The 21,296-nt window shown below is 43.0% G+C and overlaps 1 protein-coding gene and 1 long non-coding RNA gene across 2 annotated transcripts; both read right to left on the bottom strand.

Annotated features, from left to right (window-relative positions):
• Positions 1–1,712: 1,712 nt before the first annotated feature.
• Positions 1,713–10,452, bottom strand: LOC127342447 (DNA gyrase subunit B, chloroplastic/mitochondrial). The gene is made up of 21 exons (XM_051368406.2): positions 10,213–10,452; positions 9,979–10,111; positions 9,669–9,749; positions 9,459–9,572; positions 8,816–8,872; positions 8,346–8,447; positions 7,595–7,745; positions 7,424–7,500; positions 6,492–6,599; positions 5,501–5,571; positions 5,247–5,388; positions 4,885–4,983; positions 4,664–4,792; positions 4,384–4,498; positions 4,214–4,281; positions 3,786–3,899; positions 3,605–3,721; positions 2,653–2,706; positions 2,460–2,565; positions 2,130–2,260; positions 1,713–2,043 (listed from the first exon to the last, which is right to left on the bottom strand). The coding sequence occupies exons 1-21, from the start codon at positions 10,347–10,349 to the stop codon at positions 1,975–1,977; spliced, it is 2,175 nt and encodes a 724-aa protein (XP_051224366.1). The 5' UTR covers positions 10,350–10,452; the 3' UTR covers positions 1,713–1,974.
• A 2,566-nt stretch (positions 10,453–13,018) lies between these two features.
• LOC127338404 (uncharacterized) lies at positions 13,019–13,488 on the bottom strand. Its single transcript, XR_007874352.1, has 2 exons — positions 13,430–13,488; positions 13,019–13,252 (listed from the first exon to the last, which is right to left on the bottom strand). It is a non-coding gene; the product is annotated as an uncharacterized lncRNA (long non-coding RNA).
• Between the last annotated feature and the right edge of the window lie 7,808 nt (positions 13,489–21,296).

The following is a 21,296-nucleotide window of genomic DNA, read 5'->3' as shown; positions in this document are numbered from 1 at the left end:
TCGAACCAAGGTGAGACAAGGAAGTGGGTTACAACCGGTCTCTCCATAACAAGATGCATACATTCCAAAAAAAAATTATAAGATCCTTAAACTCTTAGGATGCAATAAAAGAAGAAATTGACATCCGCGTTGAGTAAAATTCTCCTTGATTGCCCACTCTATTTAAATGCATATCATCTTGAACAGCTCATTTTATCCAGCAGCTGCAAATAATGACACCAGGTGGATATACATGCCATCACGTGTAGATAACAACGGCGAAGAAATTTTGTATTTTATGAAACACAACATCGTTCCTGCACAGACACAAAACTCGACATGAGGAAACCAGAAAATATGAACTTACATCGTAGATATGTAGACAGCACTATAAATGTCAAATCTACTGTGACTTGAATCACCGAGAGACCAGCAAAAGATTGTAGCCTTTATATATGGCCAACACGAACTATGCTCGCTATGGCTTTTGATGGTATTGAGAACCAACCTGAGGTTGGGTGGTTAGGAGGGTGGTTGTACCCCCAGCCCACCAGAGTTCAAACCCCAGGTTTGACATCTGTGTGTCTCATAAAGGCGGAATATTCTTTCAGTGGGAGGCGACGTTCCCGTCGATAGCGAGGCGCCTGTGGTGACTTCGTCAATTTCAAGATACAATCCGCCGGCTCGGTCTTCCGGAGGTGCTCATAGGGGTAGGGTGTGCGTGTGTGCGTTCATAGGGGTGAGTGTATGCGCGTGTATGTGAGCGCCTGCGTTTGTATTGTGTTTCTCAAAAAAAAAATGGCTTTTGATGGTATTTGGATGAGAAGATTGTTTCCTTTTTCTAGGTATTTACTCCTTTCGTTCATTAATATAAAATGTTTCACTTAGCTTTTAGTAGATTCATCTAGTTTGGTATGTATCCAGTCTAGTTTTAGTGTGTACATTCACTCACTATAGCGATGGCGTGTATCTATTTCACTTTGAAGTGTCTAAAACATTTTATACTTCCTCCCTCTAAAAATAGGTATCTCGTTTTTATCTACTACATCTATCCATAAATAGATGTCAAAAATTTGTCTAAATTTGAATGTATCTAGCCACAATTTAGTGTATAGATACATCCAGAATTTAGAGAAATCTTTGGCATCTATTTATGGATGGAGGGAGTAGATATGGATGTATCTAGATACATTTTAATCAGAAATACATCCGTATCTACAAAAAAATTAAGACCTATTTTTGAACGGAGGGGGCAGTCCGCATCATCTTAAGAATTTCGATAGATTCTCAGGGTTGCAGTTTCTACATCCTTGTGGCCCAATTACTCAGGCATCCTTGGCGTCTAGAGGTGCACCATTGCTATCCATCCACCAATGCATCCGGACGTACTCCCAGCTCTGTTCATCCTTTGTACATTGTCTGACGACAAGCTCGCACCTCCCCGCTATCACGGCAAGGGTGAATTAAGGCACGAGCGTAATCTACGCGTGAACCAAGCCATTTGTGTTGACTATACTTGTCTGATGGCAGTGGCTGCCAGATTAGTACTCTGAGTAGCTCGCTCATGCGTCGACCTTTTCTGATTCATTCGTTAGACGATCAAATGAATGAATGATGCAGTACTGTCTATCAGACCAAAAGCCATCGACTGTATCACTAAACAGGATCAACTCAAATAGCAGGAGCTAGCAAGTATAGCACGAAATCAACTTGCTGCACCGCAGGCGACGGAGTTTGTAAAGTTGGCTACTGCCCATTGGTATTGAGGCTTTGTCCAAATGAGTCGGTACAACGTGTCCACAAAGGAAGGCACCATCTTGTTAGAAGAGTACCAGAGGATTAACTCATTTCTTCGTTCTAGTGTAGATTTGCTGCTACAATAGCACCAAGACAGTTTCAGCATGGAACTGAAGTTCACTAAGCCTGATCTATGTCGAATGGGTGACAAGTTGTGATCTTCTATATCATACAAATGGTCAGCCTTGTCTAACGCTCTCAGATGTCAAGGTGCTCTAGGTTGACCATACTTGCAGCCTTCTGGATCAGTTCCTTCCTGTACTCAACCTGGAATAGAAAGGAAACACGTCAAAGCAGAACGCCGTGTAAACTTGTAAGCACAAGAGCAGTCTGAGAGTTCACAGTCTGCTTACCCGAGAACCCATAAGAGATGAGAACACAATATTGGCCTCCGCGGCATCATCGACCGTGAGCTGTTTCAACAGCCTCCTTTCAGGATCCATTGTCGTTTCCCATAATTGTAGAGGCATCATCTCACCCAAACCTATTTAACAACCAGGAATAAGAGGATACAGTAAATATCTGCCATCAAAGTAAGAGAAACCCATGGATTCTTATACTAGATGACATGGGGGGAAAAAGCATGTGTATTATACGAGAATATACAAAAAAATATTATATAGTTCATAGTCGACCATATTTCTTATATTCAGTCATTAGTTGGATGGATTGAAACGCTATACCTTTGAACCTTTGGGTATTATAAGAAGCATTTGTTGGAAAGGTGTTAACTAGCTCTTTTAGGTCAGCCTCGTCATAGCAGTAGTGCACTTGTTTCCCACGCTCAACCTAACACAGTAAGATGAATATCAGATACAAACTTAAGATAAACAATTTATTCCAAATTTCAAGTAGGTGCTGTGGTCACAATCAAACCTTATAAAGAGGAGGCACGCCAACATAGATGCAACCTTCATCGAATAGTGCTCTCTGCAATTATAGTACCAAAAAGCAAAGCCTTTTAGTTATCATGTCACAGCTTTAGAAGCACTTCCATCATAATATGATATGGACCGTTGCACTTAAACCGCATACTTGCTAGTTCAACTGGAAAAAGGAATGTAAATAGAACTGGCAATTGTTACTTTGCTTGCAGCACATCATCATAACCACATAAACCTACAGCAAGTGCAGTTGATCATATGCAAATCACAACTCGACCCCACCCAATTCCAGACCAGTTATGGGGCCTTTGGAGTTTTCTGTTGTACGAGGAGGAACCCAATGGATCTCAGAAGCAATCCTACCATTATGGCAAAATTAACTCACTCCTTACGCCATTGTCACCCAAATCTCAGCCCTCAACAAACTAGGCCAAAGTGACAGACCCCGCCTGAGCAAGTTCTGTCCTTTGGGGATTTTCTTCAGTGGGTCCTAAGGCTGAGAAACAACCCTAGTCTACCATCAGGTTTAAATGTTTCACAATTTTATATCAACCAGATTTCAGCCTCAAGTACCAACCCATATTTCTTTCCCGTATTTCAACTATTGAGCCCAGCCCGTTACCAAGCCTAGTTGTGCAATAGTTGAAAGTAGAAACACAAGTGCAATCAGACAACATTTATTTGGCAGATGGGCATGTGGCCTAGTGGTGGGAATGAGGGTGTTCACTCCCGCCGAGACGGATTCGATCACTAGGGGATCTACACGGGTCATGGTGTGCTATACTGGAATAAAGTACAGACTGTATGTTTAGTGGAAGTGGGTGCCAACGCTACATGAGGCTCTCATGTCTCCGCAAAAGTACCTGTTTCAGTACCCCTAACAGTAACACACAAGTTATATCTCCAGTTTGCATATAATTCAACATAACGAAGAGTAGAAGTACCTGATATCTAAAGAAGAACGTGAGGAGAAGAGTCCGGATATGTGCACCATCTACATCAGCATCTGTCAGTATAACTATCTTATGATACCGAAGAGCTTCCTTCTTAAAATCCTCACCCTGAAAGAACATATTAGAGAGAAAACACCAATAGTAATAGAAGTTAGAAGAAACCAATATGCACCTTCACTCCTAATCCAAGACCAAGAATAAGATTTTGAATCTCTTCATTTTTGTACATGGCTGCTTCATCCCTCCTCTCAATGTTGAGAATTTTTCCTCTCAGAGGCAAAATTGCCTGCATCCATGTTTGAAGGCATGCTTAGATTTGAGTAAATGCCAACAACATGATGTGTACGTTGCAACCAAACTTGATACAGAAAACCATGTTATGAACATTCAGCTCACATTTCATAGTTAGGGTATCTCTATCTACACTAGCAGTGCAAATAAGAATTAGTCAGATAAAACTTCTCCTGTCAAAGGAGACCAAATGACGAAACACTATATAATGATTAGTTACTCCTAAGTTTATCCATACTATTGCAATGATTTTGGAGATACAGCTGAGTATATGTTAGTATCAATAGATTGGAAAGAAACAGTTATTACCTGAAATTTCCTATCCCGGCCTTGTTTTGCACTACCTCCAGCCGAATCACCTTCAACTATGAAGATTTCTGAATTCATGTATGATCAGCAAAAGTTAAATCCTCGAAATAAGATAGTTAATCTATTAATTTATAACATACACTGGTTTCCCAGCACAAGTAGCAACTAACCGGATTCTGCAGGATCAGAAGATGCACAGTCAGCTAGTTTCCCAGGAAGTGAAGAAGATTTCAAGACACTCTTGGTCCTCACCAACTCTCTAGCCCGCTTGGCTGCCAATGCAGCCTGCAACAAAAAAATATGCCATATACTACATCAGAACTCCTAATAAATGAGTTCATGGTCGCTACAGTGAAGTGTAGAATAAGACGCATATTTTTCATGTCCATCCAATCAGAAACTTCCAAAATAGGCTCAAGATGATCATCCCGGTCATGGCAAAACTTGTACCTTGAGAGCATTAAGGGACTTCGACAGAATTGAATCTAAAACATCTGGATGTAACTCCAGGTATTCAGTTAGATTTTCTTGAACAGATTGTTCAACTATTTTTCGTACTTCTGGATTTCCCAGCCTAGTCTGTAAAAGAACAGAAACAAAAAATTGAATAATCATCAGGCAAAAATAAATCTTCTGGCATATCTGTCGAGTTCTACGAAAGGCAGCATTACCTTTGTCTGCCCTTCAAACTCTGGGTTAGGGACCTTCACTGAAATAATGCATGTCATTCCTTCTCTTACATGCTCCCCACTCAAGCTAATATCTTTATCCTGCAACAAGAATCATTTATTTAGAGACAGATCCTTGACTAGATTACAGATCCAGTTTATTCAAATTTTCATTCAATGGAACAAATAAGCATCCAAAGTATGGACTGGGCAGAATAATATTAACATACAGCTGTTGCTACAGCCCTTATTAAACAAACTTCAACAGAATGATCTAAAGTAAGCAGGCCAGAGTTGCAAATATGAAAAAAGTGGCGTTTACCAGGGAAGAACAAAAGAAATAGTATGTAGCTATCAGTTATAACCTTAATAGTCTTTGACTTCTTCGCAAGGTTATTAATTGTTCTTGTCAAGGAAGTTTTCAGCCCCTCGATATGAGTACCACCGTCAATAGTACGGATACTGTTGGCATATCCTAGCACTGTATCGGAGTAGGAATCAGAGCACCTGTAAATCGTGATAATTAGTTGTTTCAGAAGAAGGCATACAGTGGTACTTTTTAACTTTCCATGTCACTTTTCTTTTCTTTGCAAATTCAAGCCAAGGAAATACAACTTACCACTGAAGGGAGACATCAACAATTATACCATCCAACTCCTTCCTGAATGCTATTGGATCATGAAGGGGTTTCTTAAAAAGAAAACACATATAAGGAATAGTGTTAGGGTTGCTATGGATACAGTAATAAAATCCAGGTTTCTATATGCAGCAGAAGTAGCCTCCAATCTGATGTCTTAGTAGTACAAACATGCACGCAGTTGGCCGTTTTGGGGATCAGCTGATATTAGTCTCTTTAATCATTCCGTGTATTATTAATGGTTGTGTGATAGGAAAATTAATCGCATAAGGTATAGATCATTATTTTTTTCCAAATTTCCATAAGGAGGCAGAGAACAGTTCAGTCCATGCACATTTGGTCTAACACAGTTGTTAAAAAATTTCCACCAATTTAGCATAGTTTCTGAATTAGCAACAGATTAAACATAAGCTGGTCAACATAATATTGGATGGGTCCAAGGTGTAGCGTTAGTAAATGCCTGTCAACATCAGTATTATCTAGAGCGCTGAGCAGGTTCATGCATTGATTTTGTAACTCCCTCCCAATTACAAATTGATGTTGATTTGGACATTGACAGCCTTCAAGATTTACCTTTGACCACTAATTTTACTATAATATATGCAGAAAACACAAGAAAAATATAATATTATGAATATATTATTCAAGACAAATCTAAACAGATGATTTACAAGGCCTCAATCTAAATAAATGAAACAATATTTATAGTCAAAGTTTTATATCTATTTGTGATATGGAGGGAGTACCTGTTAATAGCAAGAAAAAAGAACAAACCTGGTCCTTAATATTTAGCCAAACTGGGACAGCATGCTCAGAAAAAAAATAGCTAGGCTGATGGCAAACTGTAGGCAGTAGGCACCATGATGACTAAAGAGTACAGGAAATAGCATACATACACGACATTGTATGTCTGGAATATTTAGCCAAACTGGGACAGCATGAAACATATCACTCTAGATGTTGCGGGACAAACCTTGTCAGTGTTCAACCATGCAACATATTCAACCAGGCCACCAGCATAGCAGTATTCATTGTGTTGAACCTGTGCATCATCTTCTTCCTTTGTCAATGTTATCCTTAGCTGGCATTGAGAGAAGTACAGAACCATGAGAAATTAACCAGAGGTCTACCTTTAAGCATAACACATATCACAAGAAAGTTGTGCGATGCAAACCAGCATTAAAAACAAAGATAATTAACATGCACACAAATAATGATAAGATATACGAAACCAAACTGCCCAACTGTAATTTGCAACCTTCATAGCTCAATAATGATTTAACAGAAAATCAATGAATGATACAAGTAAAAGTGAACAGAAACTGAATCAACTTAATGCACACAAGACATGTAGAGAGAAGGTCAAACATAATATGCACTGAGATGTGGGAAGACAGTTGATTTTAGCAGCTGCTGAAATTTCAACTCAAAAAAACCATTTTAACAAATATTTAATCATTTTTCTCTCTGTTCCATGGCGGGGTTTTCTTCAGCAGTAGTGGAATAGCTCTACTTATAACCACAATTAACTGCTGTCTTCACGAAATACTCCTCATGACCTCGTGTCTCCAACTAAAGATTTCATGAGGCAGAATGCTTTCTAAGCACAGACGGCCAACTATATATAATATGATTCTCTTGACTCTGAATAGAAATAGGAAGTGAATCATATCCTCGTTAATGACAACATACAGACAGGTATTTATTTTAATCTTAAAAGGGTACAAAAATATGTCCTCTGTAAGACAACAATAGTCTACCTAACATGGTAAGTTACTCCAGTGATCTGATAACCAAGGTATGTTAGCCCGACAGAGCAAGCATGGTTCATTAATCAGCTAGGCAACAAATAAACGAAGGAAATTATCATAACAAAGCCATAATTTTAGTTGAAGCAAATCATACCTCAGGATTTAAGAATGCAAGTTCCCGGATGCGACTAGAGATTGTATTGAAGTCAAATTCAATTGTTGTGGTAAATACTACAAAACAGTAATCAAGCACTGGGTCAACATAACATTACTAATAAATAGTAATGCTTAAACCAGAAAACTTTTCATGAGAATAGAGGCGCACTTTCTTTGTCAGGCCAAAACCTGATGCATGAGCCCTGACGAGAACTTGATTCATCAGGCAGTCTGGTACTACTTAGCGATGTCAGTGGTTTTCCACGAGAATAGCTTTGCCGGTACTCCTTTCCATCACGGCACACAGTAACTTCTAGTGCCTGACATCATAATATCATGAAAATGAGAATTACTTACACACCAATTGCAGAAATGAGTACAAGTAGCATAACCAGAACATGTTATCACTGTGATAGAGATTACTATTTTCATATTACGCCACTATGGGTTTTTATGGTGGGCTCCTGGTTCAGGCCCTCATTCTATTCTCAAAATGAAATATAGTTACTTCATACTACATTACTACTAGTACTATTCTAAAAACAATCATGGTGGCCAAGCAACTATATAACTATGTGAGGCGCTCCACTTTATGGACAAGCCAAGCAACCATATTACTATGTGCCGCGATCCACTTTACTAGCCCTAACAGAAATTTCTAAAGAGCCTATCTGTGAAATGTACGATTTATGTTTACATCATAATTAGAATTTGTCCATGGAATGCTAGTATTAAAAGAAAAAGAATTATCAAATCTTAAGAAGGCTTGAGAGGAATAGTTTGATGTAGAGAGAAATTATCTTCCACCCAGTGGATCATGATTTTCTGTAGAAAGAATTGCAATTTCATCAGAAGAACTACGATTCATACTCTCTTCTTAGCATCTATGATTCAAATTCAATAGAGGCAAAAACAAGAACCTCTGATAAAGCATTAACAACTGATAGGCCAACACCATGCAGCCCTCCAGCAACACTGTAGCTACTCGTTGAGCCTCCAAATTTTCCACCAGCATGCATTAGCTGCATGATCAAAAGAAAAACTTTACAAGATGGAATCAAACATTTAGACATGTCAGTTGTTGATCACCCAAGAGAAACTATAGCGCTTCCATATGGACAAGCACCTTACAAGGCAATATTAATGTCTGTGGCAATAAAAATGAACTGAAACGTTTCTATAAAACATGGGCATGCACTCATAGTAATAGCAGACACGCCTCAGATTAAGGTGTTGTCCAAGAACCTAAATAACTACAGAGGTACCATGTTAGAGCTATCCATTCCAGGATATGAACTTAATAAATTAGTAAGATTTACTGGGATTGGGGTCAGGATTGCTGAAAAATGCAATAAACAGCTTTGTCAAAAGAAAGAAAGTGTTACAATACCGTTAAGACAGTCTCCACACATGATTTTTTCGTCTGGGGGTGTATATCTGTAGGGATCTGCAGTATGTCCAGGATTTAGCCGTAATTTTATATAGCAGAAAAGAAGATAATCATAGAGTAATCGGAATATATGTTGAATGTTTGTCAATCAAGAACTGCTGCTTTGTCCAAGACAAGGTACCCGCCGAGGATAACAGTGTCAACAAATTGATTCCAAGCAGTGGCAGAAAAATATAGTCAAAAAATAGTTGCGGCAATTCAATGGACGATCAGACAAGGAATTCATTAGCCAGAAAAGTACTCGCACGGGGACATCTAGTCAGTGCAAGCATCATCCAGCAGGAGTAGGACTAGGAGTTGCGCCTTGCAACTTGCGCGTACCAAATTGTTCTTTTTGTTTATTTCACTGATGACTTGCTTGGCATGTTAAATACGTACTAACAGCAAATTTACAAGCGAATATGATATAACAACTTCATTTACATTTGTTAAACTTCTATTTGATTCACCTACAAATAGGATTACTCACTATAACAGTAACTAATATAGCAGCTTCAAACTGAATTTCTAATAATCACATTGCGCACGAAATTTGTAAAAGCATTGAGTATTCACGAAGTCTTGGGTTTTAGGAAGTGCATACCCCACGGCCATTATCTGTTATACTAACTGAATTATCTTCATGAAGGACTACGTTAATCTCGGTAGCATAGCCTGCTTGAGCTTCATCCACAGCATTATCCAATATTTCGTAAACCTAGAACACACCAAACAGAATGATGATCAGGAAAGAAGCAAAATGGAACACCTAGTGAGATGAAACAAAATAAAAGCATAATCCATTGTGATATACCAGATGATGCAATCCACGTGGCCCTGTGCTGCCTATGTACATGCCAGGCCTTTTGCGAACTCCATCTAATGCTTCTAAGACCTGCAGATTAGCAAATAAATTGATGTAAAAACATGTGCATGGTTGCTTGGAGGTGATTGACTCTTCTCCTGCCCTGCCTACATCCTGCATAGGACTTGTACTCCCCAGAGTCTACTCTACCTGACTCCCCGTCTCTACCGAATACTGAACATATATCGTTTAAAATCTGGTACAGATATTCCAATTACTTTTACCCTTTATTAGCAACAGAGCCGCGGATGAGAATAACCTGGACGTTGGCTGCTGTGTACTCCCCGGCGACCCGCTTTTCCTGCATCGCATCGGACGCCGCCGTGGAGGACATGAAAGCCCTCGCCGCGACCCCATTCCGCTGCGGAACCGCCGCCGCCGCCGCCACAACCCTAGATGGGGGAAACACCGCCAAATCAGCATCATAACGAGAGAAAGCTTCCTTACCGAGAAGGGGGAGAGGGAAGGAAGGATGAGGCGGAGATGGGGGCACCTGGGTCTGAAGAGGAGTCGGGCGGAGGGGGAGGGGCCCGGGAGCAGGCGTGAGGGGGCGGGAGCGGTGGAGAGGAGGCGGCGGAGGAGGAGGCGGAGGTGCGGCGGGGGAGCCGAGGGCCTGAGGAGGAGCGCCATTGGCGGCGGCGGCGGCGAGGTCGCGCGCGCCGTGTGCCCCTGGCTTCTGGTTGGGGTTTGGCTGCCGCTGCGCTTGCTTGTGGTGGGGGGAATGGGACTGGGAGGAGGGGTTTAGAGAGACGGCAGTGGATGAGGCGACGCGGAGCTCCAGGGAGGGTTTTAGGAAGAGACGAATGTAAAATGCTATTGGGCTGTCGTTCGGCCTGGCCTGTACTGGTTTACCTGTGATTTTGTGTCGGCCCCTATTTGACTTTCTCGGATGCAACTCGCTTGGCCCAACCTAAAAACACCGGAAAACACTGGTGGGCCGTTTGGCAGTCCGGTCTTGGCCGGGCTGAGCTCTAGAAAATCCGATGATACCGACGTGTATCCGAGAGGCGAGGGGGCTAAGCTCTAGAAAGCCCAATGATACATGTCGACCCGACGTGTATTCAAAACGCTTGTGCCCCCTCTCGTTTTGGCATTTGGCGGTGTGTGACAACGTTGACATCGACGCCGACACCGACAACTCCTACATCCCGCAACCAGCCAGCCTGCACGTTCGATGACTCCTTCTTGCCATCATGTCGAGGCCACGCCTTAGCGCCGCCGCCGCTCGTGAGATCTGGATCTTGATCCATCCGGTGTTGATCGTCCTTCCGATTCAGTACTCTTTGCCTTATCCACCTCCATACCGCATGCACCCTCGTCCTCCTTGTCCCCATCCAAAGAATCTACAAGGGCATGAGGAAATTAAGTTAGACCTTGTTTGGTTGATACACTTCTCAAGTGTATTGGAGTGGATTGAGAATTTGGACTTGGAAGGGATTTAGTCCCCCTCTAACCATTCCAACCCTCTTTCAAATATAGATGATGCCCCGCGCGTTGCTGCGGAAATTTTATATAACATGATGCTAAAGATCATTTTGTCAAATCTATCAAATTTTATGAATTAGCATGAAAAGAATAATTAGAACCTAACACACTTTACCTTTGCTAGGTTGGATCAAGAATAAAAAAATATCTAGATATTCATTTTCTCACGGTCTCTAAATTGCCACATGATGACATAGACTGAGATTCAGCACGTGAGAAAGCATAAGTTTCAGAAAAGATTTTTTTTTCTGAAATACATAGATTAATAAACTGAGATTTTCTTACCAATTCATACTGCAAAACACTACCATACAAAGAGTGCATGCTCGGTGATCAGCATCAGGAGGTGTTGCCTTGTAGACTTCGTCGAGGGGCACTTGTTGGCTCTTCGTCTAGCTTTTCTTTTTGTTAGCACGGCTTGCTTGCTTAGTTTTGAAGTGAATCAGAGAGGCTGCTATTATCCATTGATGGACAGCAGCAGATGCAAAGAGCCGGCTAGCTAGTCCGAGAGTTCTGCCGTGCCCGCTCTTGGGCACATCCAAAAATAGGAAACAATCAACCAAACGCCTAGCATATAGAATTGGCCTGGCGATCAACTGTGCCAACGCGCTTGAAGTGGAAATTCCTTCGAGCTCTGTCACATGTGCTTCCGCCGATGGATCTATGGAGATGAGATGATAACGTCGAAGCGCAGTGATGCGATGACCCAAATAAGAAACTCGTCGATCTTGAAGGCGTGCGGCGCCATGGAGTGGAGGCGCTGAAACACACAGTTGTAGAGAGCGACGTTGCGGTTCAGATGCCAGCTTTCAGTGGGAGGAAGCAAGAAGGAGACCACAATGCAACAGACCATAGCAGAGGAGGAGCGGTAGTCTAAAATAAAGAGACGTCTATCCACTCGCCTACCTCGCCAGTTAATGTGCATGGATCGATTCATTTTCCATGGAAGAGATAGTGTGCCCAGATTGTGGCCCGTGACCGTCAAATATAGTGGGGATGATCTTCTTAGCCTCGGTTACAGAAGCTGAACTGGCATAGACGTTTTATGTCCATAACATGAAGCATTGCATTAAAATCTGAGTGCTTTGAAGAAGATGAAGGAGCAACAGCCGGATTTCTTAAAATAATTAGTGTTTGGGATTATTTTATGCTGAGGTGGCAGAATCAAAGACACATGTCAATATATGATTGCTTAAAGATGGCTGATGAGGTGGATAGCTTGCATGTTGAGAGAAATACTCTTAGTGGGTTGCTCCAATTTAGATACTAGATAATACCCCGCGCGTTGCTGCGGAAAATGCATGTTAAAAAAAAGTAAGATCCATTAAGTATCAATTAGAGGAAATGTGATAATTTTTATGTGTTTTATATTACTTTGAGAAGTGCAAGATTAGGAAATATGTAAACCCGAGCTGCGAGTCATTTGGGAAATTATTGATAGAAAGATATAGAGGCTCCTAATCATAATTAAAATATGCTATTTTCATGGCACGCTTTTTTCTAGTATATAAGTAAGAAGGGACAACAAAATTCACCACAAAGCTGTTTTTAGTGTGAACATACTATAGTTCACGACCACACAACTGCAAGGTCTCCAATAATCACAAAGTCGATTGCACATCCGGAAGTATAAATCTGACAAAGTACTTCCTATGAATTGCGCATGGGATCGAAAGGGCTGGATGTGAAGAGCTAAAACAGCTGGATGACACTAATGATAGTAGTTAACATAATCGACAACAGATTTTATCTATATGGATATAATTGACTCTATCTCTCAAACATCCATGCCAAAAAAATGCAAACAACAATCGGATATTCATACCAAATATTTATGCGTCGTCTGACCATATACAGGAGAAACTCGTCTGTCCATATACAGGTGAAACTCAAGCAAAAGTGGCCATTGACAATTAGAATAGAGTACATTCGCGATCTCGCCATCCATGCTAATGTTCACGCCTCTTCTTTGACCAATTATAGAACTTCTGTTAGCAGTATCACAACGATCCCATTATTGACTTCTTCTAGCTGCATCATCCTGACTCCTGAGGGGAAGCAAACAAAAATCATGTTAGCAGCTTGGCTTACATTTGGAATGGACGTGACGATTTTTTGACAGCTGCTTATTCCTAGCCAACCTGCAAACCACAAATGAATACTATTTAAATTGTAACATATGTTGTGGCCTCAAAGGGAGAATTGAAGAAAGGAATTAGGAGAACCATGCAAGATTGACGCGCAGGTTAAGAAACATTTGCTTACCAAATCAGTGCATGCTCTGTAACGTTAAAAAATGGAACTCGAATTGTTAGTTGAAATAGTAAAACGGATGAAGGCAAGGGGGAAAAAGGTACGGCCACATGAAAATAAAAAAAACGCACCCTAGGCAGTACCTGCTGGTGTTCCTGACTTCCTGTGTCTTTCAGCTCTGCTTCTTTTCCAATGCTTTATCTGCTTGCCTCTTGATAATCGGGAACAAAGAACAGCATCAATTTGGAGAATCTAGGTAACTGGTACGGTGCAGCCATGATAGGGCGAGCAGATGGTGGTCGGGGTGAACATTGGAATTGGGAGTCGGCTATATATGTGCGTAGAAATTGTAAGAGGAAGTGGAGGAGGCTGCAAGATGCCATGATTTAATGACACTCTATAAAGGGAAGTAATAGCAAAAGGAGGGAAGGGAAGGGACACGGCTGGAGATGTGTATAGATGGACTATGAAAAAATTATGAGAGTTGCGGCAGAAGAAACGGAGCAGCAGTTCCGGATGATTCGTATACGTCGAGCAGCAATAATGCTAGAAGCCGTATCGATTGATCCAGATTTGCTCGGTAGAGAAGAAATAATGTTGGGCCGGTCGTCCAGTCCAGCCCACGTGGAGACTCCCAGCACACGTACCCAGAAGATATGCCCAGCCCACATGCAAAAAATGCACAACGTGACGCGATGGGCAACGTGCGGAAGGTAAGCTGATGACGTGGACCCACAGAAATGCAGCAAAATAAGGTAGCGGGGGCTTCCTATTAAGAGATAAAAGATTATAGATGTGAAACTGAATAAGGCCTCGGCGGTAGGAAAATCAGGACACGGGCAATGTTTGGGTTTTCTTTGTGTCAATGCAATAATTCGTGTCATTTTAATTTACATCAGAATTGTTTGGTGCATGGTACTTCCCTTTTGTGTATGGTTCAGTAGTCGGTAGGATTTGGAGTAGCTGCAATATCCAACATGCACTACTAGGAAAACGCCTATAGATGAAAAACATGTTGCCGGCGCACTAGATCTTCCATGCGTCGGTGGTAACTACTGTCGGCGCGCCCTTATCCCGCCACGCCAGCAAAGAAGTCCTACTGCCGGCGCACCAGGCCACAGGGTGCGTCGGGGATAAGGGTGAACCAGGTCGGGGTAGTACTGAAAATTAGGGCACCCCTTACCGCCGGCGCACCACCATGTTGGTGCGCCGGTGGTAAGTTGCTTACCACCGTCGCTGCAACATGATGGTGCGTCGGCGGTAAGGATGCCCTGATTTTTCCTCCCCACCCCCACCCCCCACCCCGTGGACTGCCTTTTCAGTTTTGAAAAAACTTAAAGAAAATGATAGAAAGTTCAAAAAATAAAATCCTTTGAACTGCCCATGTATTATGTAATCTAGTTCTAATGAAAATTTGAAAAAATAAATTTCGATATATTATGCAAAATGACGTCATCTTTTGGTAAAACGGGATTTCTGGTTGCATACGACCTCCGATGAAAATGTTTTTATATCAAAATCTATCTACGCGAAATTTTGTATCCAAATTCAGCTTGAAAATGGATTCGTCAACTTGAAAACAGAAACGGGACTTTTTTCAGCTTTTATATTTTGATGAAACAAAAGAAAAAAAATTACCCCCTGCGCACCACCATACTAGGTGCGCCGGCTGTAAGCAATGCTATGTAGGCACAATTCAACCTGCGGTGCTCACTTTCCCCTCTTCCTTCTCTTTTCCTCCTCCTCCTCCTCTAACGGACTCCACCGGCTGTTGCTCCATCAACCTCCTCCGGCTCCTTTTCTACACCGAGAAACGTCTCCTCCGCATGGCCTCCGTCGACCTCTGCCACCTCCTACGCATGGCCTCCTCCTACAACTACGGCCACGACCTCCTCCGGTGTCCTCCACCTCCTCCGGCCTCCTCCGCATGGCCTCCTCCTCCAACTATGGCCACAACCTCCTCCGGCCTCCTCCACCTCCTCCGACCTCCTCCACCTCCTCCGGCCTCCTACTCCACCTCCTCCCACTCCTCCTCCTCCTACACTGGCGCAGCGACAAGACGAAGATCACAACCATGGCCTTCTCATGCGCAGAAACGACACCACAACCACAGCTCATGAGATATAGATCTAGATCTAGATTTGAATGTTTTGTTTTCTGGTATAACTTATCGCCGGTGCACTAGGCAGGTGCGCCGGGGATAACTCGTGTTACTGTTGGCGCACCAACTACCACCGGCATGTTCCCACCGGCGGGCGCTGGTGCGCCGGCAATAACCAATTTTGGTGCACCAACAATAAGCCTTTTCCTAGTAGTGATGGTATGTGATGCATGTAAAATGCATACATGAACTTTGGACTTTATTAACATATATTCCCACATGTTTGCAGCATATACTATATTATTTCCATGTTATATATTGATTTATAGGGATTTACCAATGATTCACTTTATTTGGGTTATAACTCTGCAGAACAGGAAACCGTATTTTGTGTATTTTTTTCACTTTCAGAGACCTATACGGAGGAAAATTGAGCTAAGATTTATGGAACGTCATTTTTCACCGAGAGAAAGCATCATAGACTTTTGGACTAGACCTAGGGGACTTTGAGGCTCAAAAGAGGGCAGGTGGCGCGCCCAGTTTATCTTCGATCATCCGATTAGCTTGATTTTTTTCGCAGACCGACTTCTTTTAACCTAAAAACTCCTATACATATGACCCCCGAGGGTTCTCTGGATGAGAGCATGATACGTCGTAAATGTATCTATAATTTTTTATGCTTCATGCTTATTTTACAAAAATTTATATATGTTTTGCTCATACTGCGTTGCACTTTTATACATTTTTCGGCATGTCATTGCCTATTCGACGGTACCTCGGAGGAGGGATCCTCGCGAGGGGGAGAAGAAGTAGGGCCATAGGGAGGAGTGTCCTCGGGACGGTGGTACGCAATTTATCCAGCTTCGGAACACTTGCACGATGACAGGACCTACTGTTGCTTGTCTAAAATTATCTGAACGCTTTCGCGTTGTTACAATGAGTTGTGGTTGTGCCTCTAGGGCTCCCAGGATCCGGCTTATAAAGGCGCACGGTTCTAGGATTTACATGGAGAGTCCTAGCCAGAATACAAGTTGCCTAACTACGGTACATTACATTGCCGTGCACGTCAAGGATCCGCCTTTTCTTATATGTCGTATTGGATCCGGCTACCCCTAATGGGACAGGCCGGATCCGACTTTCAGAGTTGGTCGGTGGATCCGGCTCCTTGCTCCTGAGCTGGACTTCATCCATCTTGATCTACAGCAACTGGGCCGCCCGATGGGCCACATGCCACCATCACCGTCTATGGGCCACCCGGGCTTGCCGGATCTAGGCACTGTCGATGGTACACCCATGAAGTATACCCACAACACTAGCCCCCATAGTTCTTCGAGATTCACCTCTTGTTTCCGCCTTGCTAAATTATCTTTGCTTTCGATAATCTTCGCGGTAACATGTGGAAACTTGAAGAACTCCAACTTCATGATCTTTTACTTTCTAGCTTACATGCCGGAAAAGTCCTTCATCCTGCGGGACTTCATCCATCGACATCGTTTTTTCAACGAATCTCCGGGTTACTCCCCTGCAGATACAAAGGCTCGTTTTCTTCGAACCCTTACCCGGAACCTTAAAAGTTCTAATGGTTCCGCCAATCTTGGCGCCATTTTCGGGTGATTTGAGCGGTAACTTATCCTTAGCCATTTTTACTGTTAGGGTTTTGGACACGTGTCAACAATCCAATGGCGCGACGCTTGCGTTCTGACAGATGCAGAAAAATAGATGCTGATCGTAATATTTCTGTCTATAAAGCTCGACTTGTCGCGAAGGGGTTCCGACAAATTCAAGGAGTTGACTACAATGAGACTTTCTCACCTGTAGCGAAGCTAAAGTTTGTGAGGATTTTGTTAGCAATCGCTGCATTTTTCGATTATGAGATTTGGCAGATGGATGTCAAAATGGCATTCCTTAATGGTGACATTGAGGAAGAGTTGTATATGGTACAACCCAAAGCTTTTGTTGATCCTAAAAATATTGACAAGGTATGCAAACTTCAGAATTCCATTTATGGAATGAAGCAATCATCCCGTAGTCGGAACCGACGCTTTGACAAGGTAATCAAAGACTTCGGGTTTATACAGACTTATGGTGAGGCGTGTATTTACAAGAAAGTGAGTGGGAGCTTGATACGTCTCCAACGTATCGATAATTTCTTATGTTCCATGCCACTTTATTGATGATATCTACATGTTTTATGCATACTTTATGTCATATTTATGCATTTTCCGGCACTAACCTATTAACGAGATGCCGAAGAGCCAGTTGTTGTTTTGTGCTGTTTTTGGTTTCAGAAATCCTAGTAAGGAAATATTCTCGGAATTGGACGAAATCAACGCCCAGGATCTTATTTTTCCACGAAGCTTCCAGAAGACCGGGGAGGAAACGAAGTGGGGCGACGAGGCGGCCAGACGCTAGGGCGGCGCGGCCCAAGCCCTGGCCGCGCCGGCCTAGTGTGTGGGCCCCTCGCGTCGCCCCTAAACCTATCTCCTCCGCCTACTTAAGCCTTCGTTGATAATAACTCCAGTACCGAGAGCCACGATACGGAAAACCTTCCAGAGACGCCGCCGCCGCCAATCCCATCTCGGGGGATTCAGGAGATCGCCTTCGGCACCCTCCCGGAGAGGGGAATCATCTCCCGGAGGACTCTTCACCGCCATGGTCGCCTCCGGAGTGATGAGTGAGTAGTTCACTGATACGTCTCTGACGTATCGATAATTTCTTATGTTCCATGCTTGTTTTATGACAATACCTACATGTTTTGTTCACACTTTATATCGTTTTTATGCATTTTCTGGAACTAACCTATTGACGAGATGTCGAAGTGTCAGTTCCTGTTTTCTGCTATTTTTGGTTTCAGAAATCCTAGTAAGGAAATATTCTCGGAATTGGACGAAATCAACGCCAGAGTCTTAGAATTGGACGAAGCTTCCAGAACACCCGAGAGCCGCCAGAGAGGGGCCACATGCCCACCAGATGGTAGGCCGGCGCGGCCAGAGGGGGGGCCACGCCCCCCTGTTGTGTCGTCGCCTCGTCGACCCTCCGACTCCGCCTCTTCGCCTATTTAAAGGTCCCTGACCTAAATCTTCGATACGGAAAAGCCACGGTACGAGAAACCTTCCAGAGCCGCCGCCATCGCGAAGCCAAGATCTGGGGGACAGGAGTCTCTGTTCCGGCACGCCGCCGGGATGGGGAAGTGCCCCCGGAAGGCTCCTCCATCGACACCACCGCCATCTTCATCACCGCTGCTGTCTCCCATGAGGAGGGAGTAGTTCTCCATCGAGGCTGAGGGCTGTACCGGTAGCTATGTGGTTAATCTCTCTCCTATGTACTTCAATACAATGATCTCATGAGCTGCCTTACATGATTAAGATTCATATGAGTTTTGTATCACTATTCATTTATGTGCTACTCTAGTGATGTTATTAAAGTACTCTATTCCTCCTGCACGGTGTAAAGGTGACAGTGTGTGCATCGTGTAGTACTTGGCGTAGGTTATGATTGTAATCTCTTGTAGATTATGAAGTTAACTATTGCTATGATAGTATTGATATGATCTATTCCTCCTTCATAGTGTGATGGTGACAGTGTGCATGCTATGTTAGTTCTTGGCGTAATTGTGTTGATCTATCATGCACTCTAAGGTTATTTAAATATGAATATCGAATATTGTGGAGCTTGTTAACTCCGGCATTGAGGGTTCGTGTAATCCTACGAAATTAGTGGTGTTCATCATCCAACAACAGAGTGTAGAGTGGTTTTATTATGTGATCAATGTTGAGAGTGTCCACTAGTGAAAGTATGATCCCTAGACCTTGTTCCCAAAAACTGCTATCACTGCTTGTTTACTGTTCTACTGCATCTGTACTGCCTGCAATATTACCACCATCAACCACACGCCAGTTGTAGCATCAAGCTATTTTCTGGTGCCGTTACTACTGCTCATATACATTCATACCACCTGTATTTCACTATCTCTTCGCTGAACTAGTGCACCTATTAGGTGTGTTGGGGACACAAGAGGCTTCTTGCTTTGTGGTTGCAGGGTTGCTGATGACCCACAAGTATAGGGGATCGCAGCAGTCTTCGCGGGTAGTATAACCCAATTTATTGATTCGACACAAGGGGAGACAAAGAACACTTGGAAGCCTTAACAGCGGAGTTGTCAATTCAGCTGTACCTGGAAACAGACTTGCTCGCAAGAGTTTATCAGTAGTAACAGTTTTATAGCAGTAGCAGTTTTGAAATAACAGCAGCAGAGTAACAGAGACAGTAGTGGTGATTATAGTAAACAGCAGGATTAAAATACTGTAGGCACGGGGACGGATGACGGGCGTTGCATGGATGAGAGAAACTCATGTAACAATCATAGCAGGGCATTTGCAGATAATAATAAAACGGTGTCCAAGTACAAAGCAATCAATAGGCATGTGTTCCAATTATAGTCGTACGTGCTCGCAATGAGAAACTTGCGCAACATCTTTTGTCCTACCAGCCGGTGGCAGCCGGGCCTTGATACGCGTACAGCACGCGTCCGTTGGGAACCCCAAGAGGAAGGTGTGATGCGTACAGCGGCAAGTTTTTCCTCAGTATGAAACCAAGGTTTATCGAACCAGTAGGAGCCAAGAAGCACGTTGAAGGTTGATGGCGGCGAGATGTAGTGCGGCGCAACACCAGGGATTCCGGCGCCAACGTGGAACCTGCACAACACAAACCAAGTACTTTGCCCCAACGAAACAACGAGGTTGTCAATCTCACCAGCTTGTTGTAACAAAGGATTAGATTTATAGTGTGGATGATGATTGTTTGCAGAAAACAGTAGAACAGTATTGCAGTAGATTGTATTTCAGTATAGAGAATTGGACCGGGGTCCACAGTTCACTAGAGGTGTCTCTCCCATAAGATAAACATCATGTTGGGTGAACAAATTACAGTTGGGCAATTGACAAATAAAGAGGGCATGACCATGCACATACATATTATGATGAGTATAGTGAGATTTAATTGGGCATTACGACAAAGTACATAGACCGCTATCCAGCATGCATCTATGCCTAAAAAGTCCACCTTCGAGTTATCATACGAACCCCCTCCAGTATTAAGTTGCTAACAACAGACAATTGCATTAAGTATTGCGCGTAATGTAATCAGTAACTACATCCTCGAACATAGCACCAATGTTTTATCCCTAGTGGCAACAGCACATCCATAATCTTAGAGATTTCTATCACTTCCCCAGATTCACGGAGACATGAACCCACTATCGAGCATAAATACTCCCTCTTGGAGTTAATAGCAAAAACTTGGCCAGAGCCTCTACTAATAACGGAGAGCATGCAAGATCATAAACAACACATAGATATAAATTGATAATCAACATAACATGGTATTCTCTATTCATCGGATCCCAACAAACACAACATATAGAATTACAGATAGATGATCTTGATCATGTTCGGCAGCTCACAAGACCTGACAATTAAGCACAATGAGGAGAAGACAACCATCTAGCTACTGCTATGGACCCATAGTCCAGGGGTAGACTACTCACACATCACTCCGGAGGCGACCATGGCGGCGTAGAGTCCTCCGGGAGATGATTCCCCTCTCCGGCAGGGTGCCGGAGGCGATCTCCTGACTCCCCCGAGATGGGATTGGCGGCGGCGGCGTCTCTGGAAGGTTTTCCGTATCGTGGCTCTCGGTACTGGGGGTTTCGCGACGAAGGCTATTTGTAGGCGGAAGGG

This window comes from Lolium perenne, chromosome 3 (genome assembly GCF_019359855.2).
Source record: "Lolium perenne isolate Kyuss_39 chromosome 3, Kyuss_2.0, whole genome shotgun sequence".
Classification (NCBI taxonomy): Eukaryota; Viridiplantae; Streptophyta; class Magnoliopsida; order Poales; family Poaceae; genus Lolium; species Lolium perenne.
The sequence above is the reverse complement of the archived record's forward strand: the minus strand, read 5'-3'. Positions and strand labels throughout refer to the sequence as shown.

Excerpts from the sequence above, each read along its gene's own strand:
- LOC127342447 (XM_051368406.2), bottom strand. The coding sequence starts at position 10,349 with ATGGCGCTCCTCCTCAGGCCCTCGGCTCCCCCGCCGCACCTCCGCCTC. Across the intron at positions 3,900-4,213 it reads GCCGGGATAGGAAATTTCAG|GCAATTTTGCCTCTGAGAGG; the intron begins GTAATAACTGTT and ends ACATGGATGCAG. Across the intron at positions 2,707-3,604 it reads CGTTCTTCTTTAGATATCAG|AGAGCACTATTCGATGAAGG; the intron begins GTACTTCTACTC and ends CTATAATTGCAG.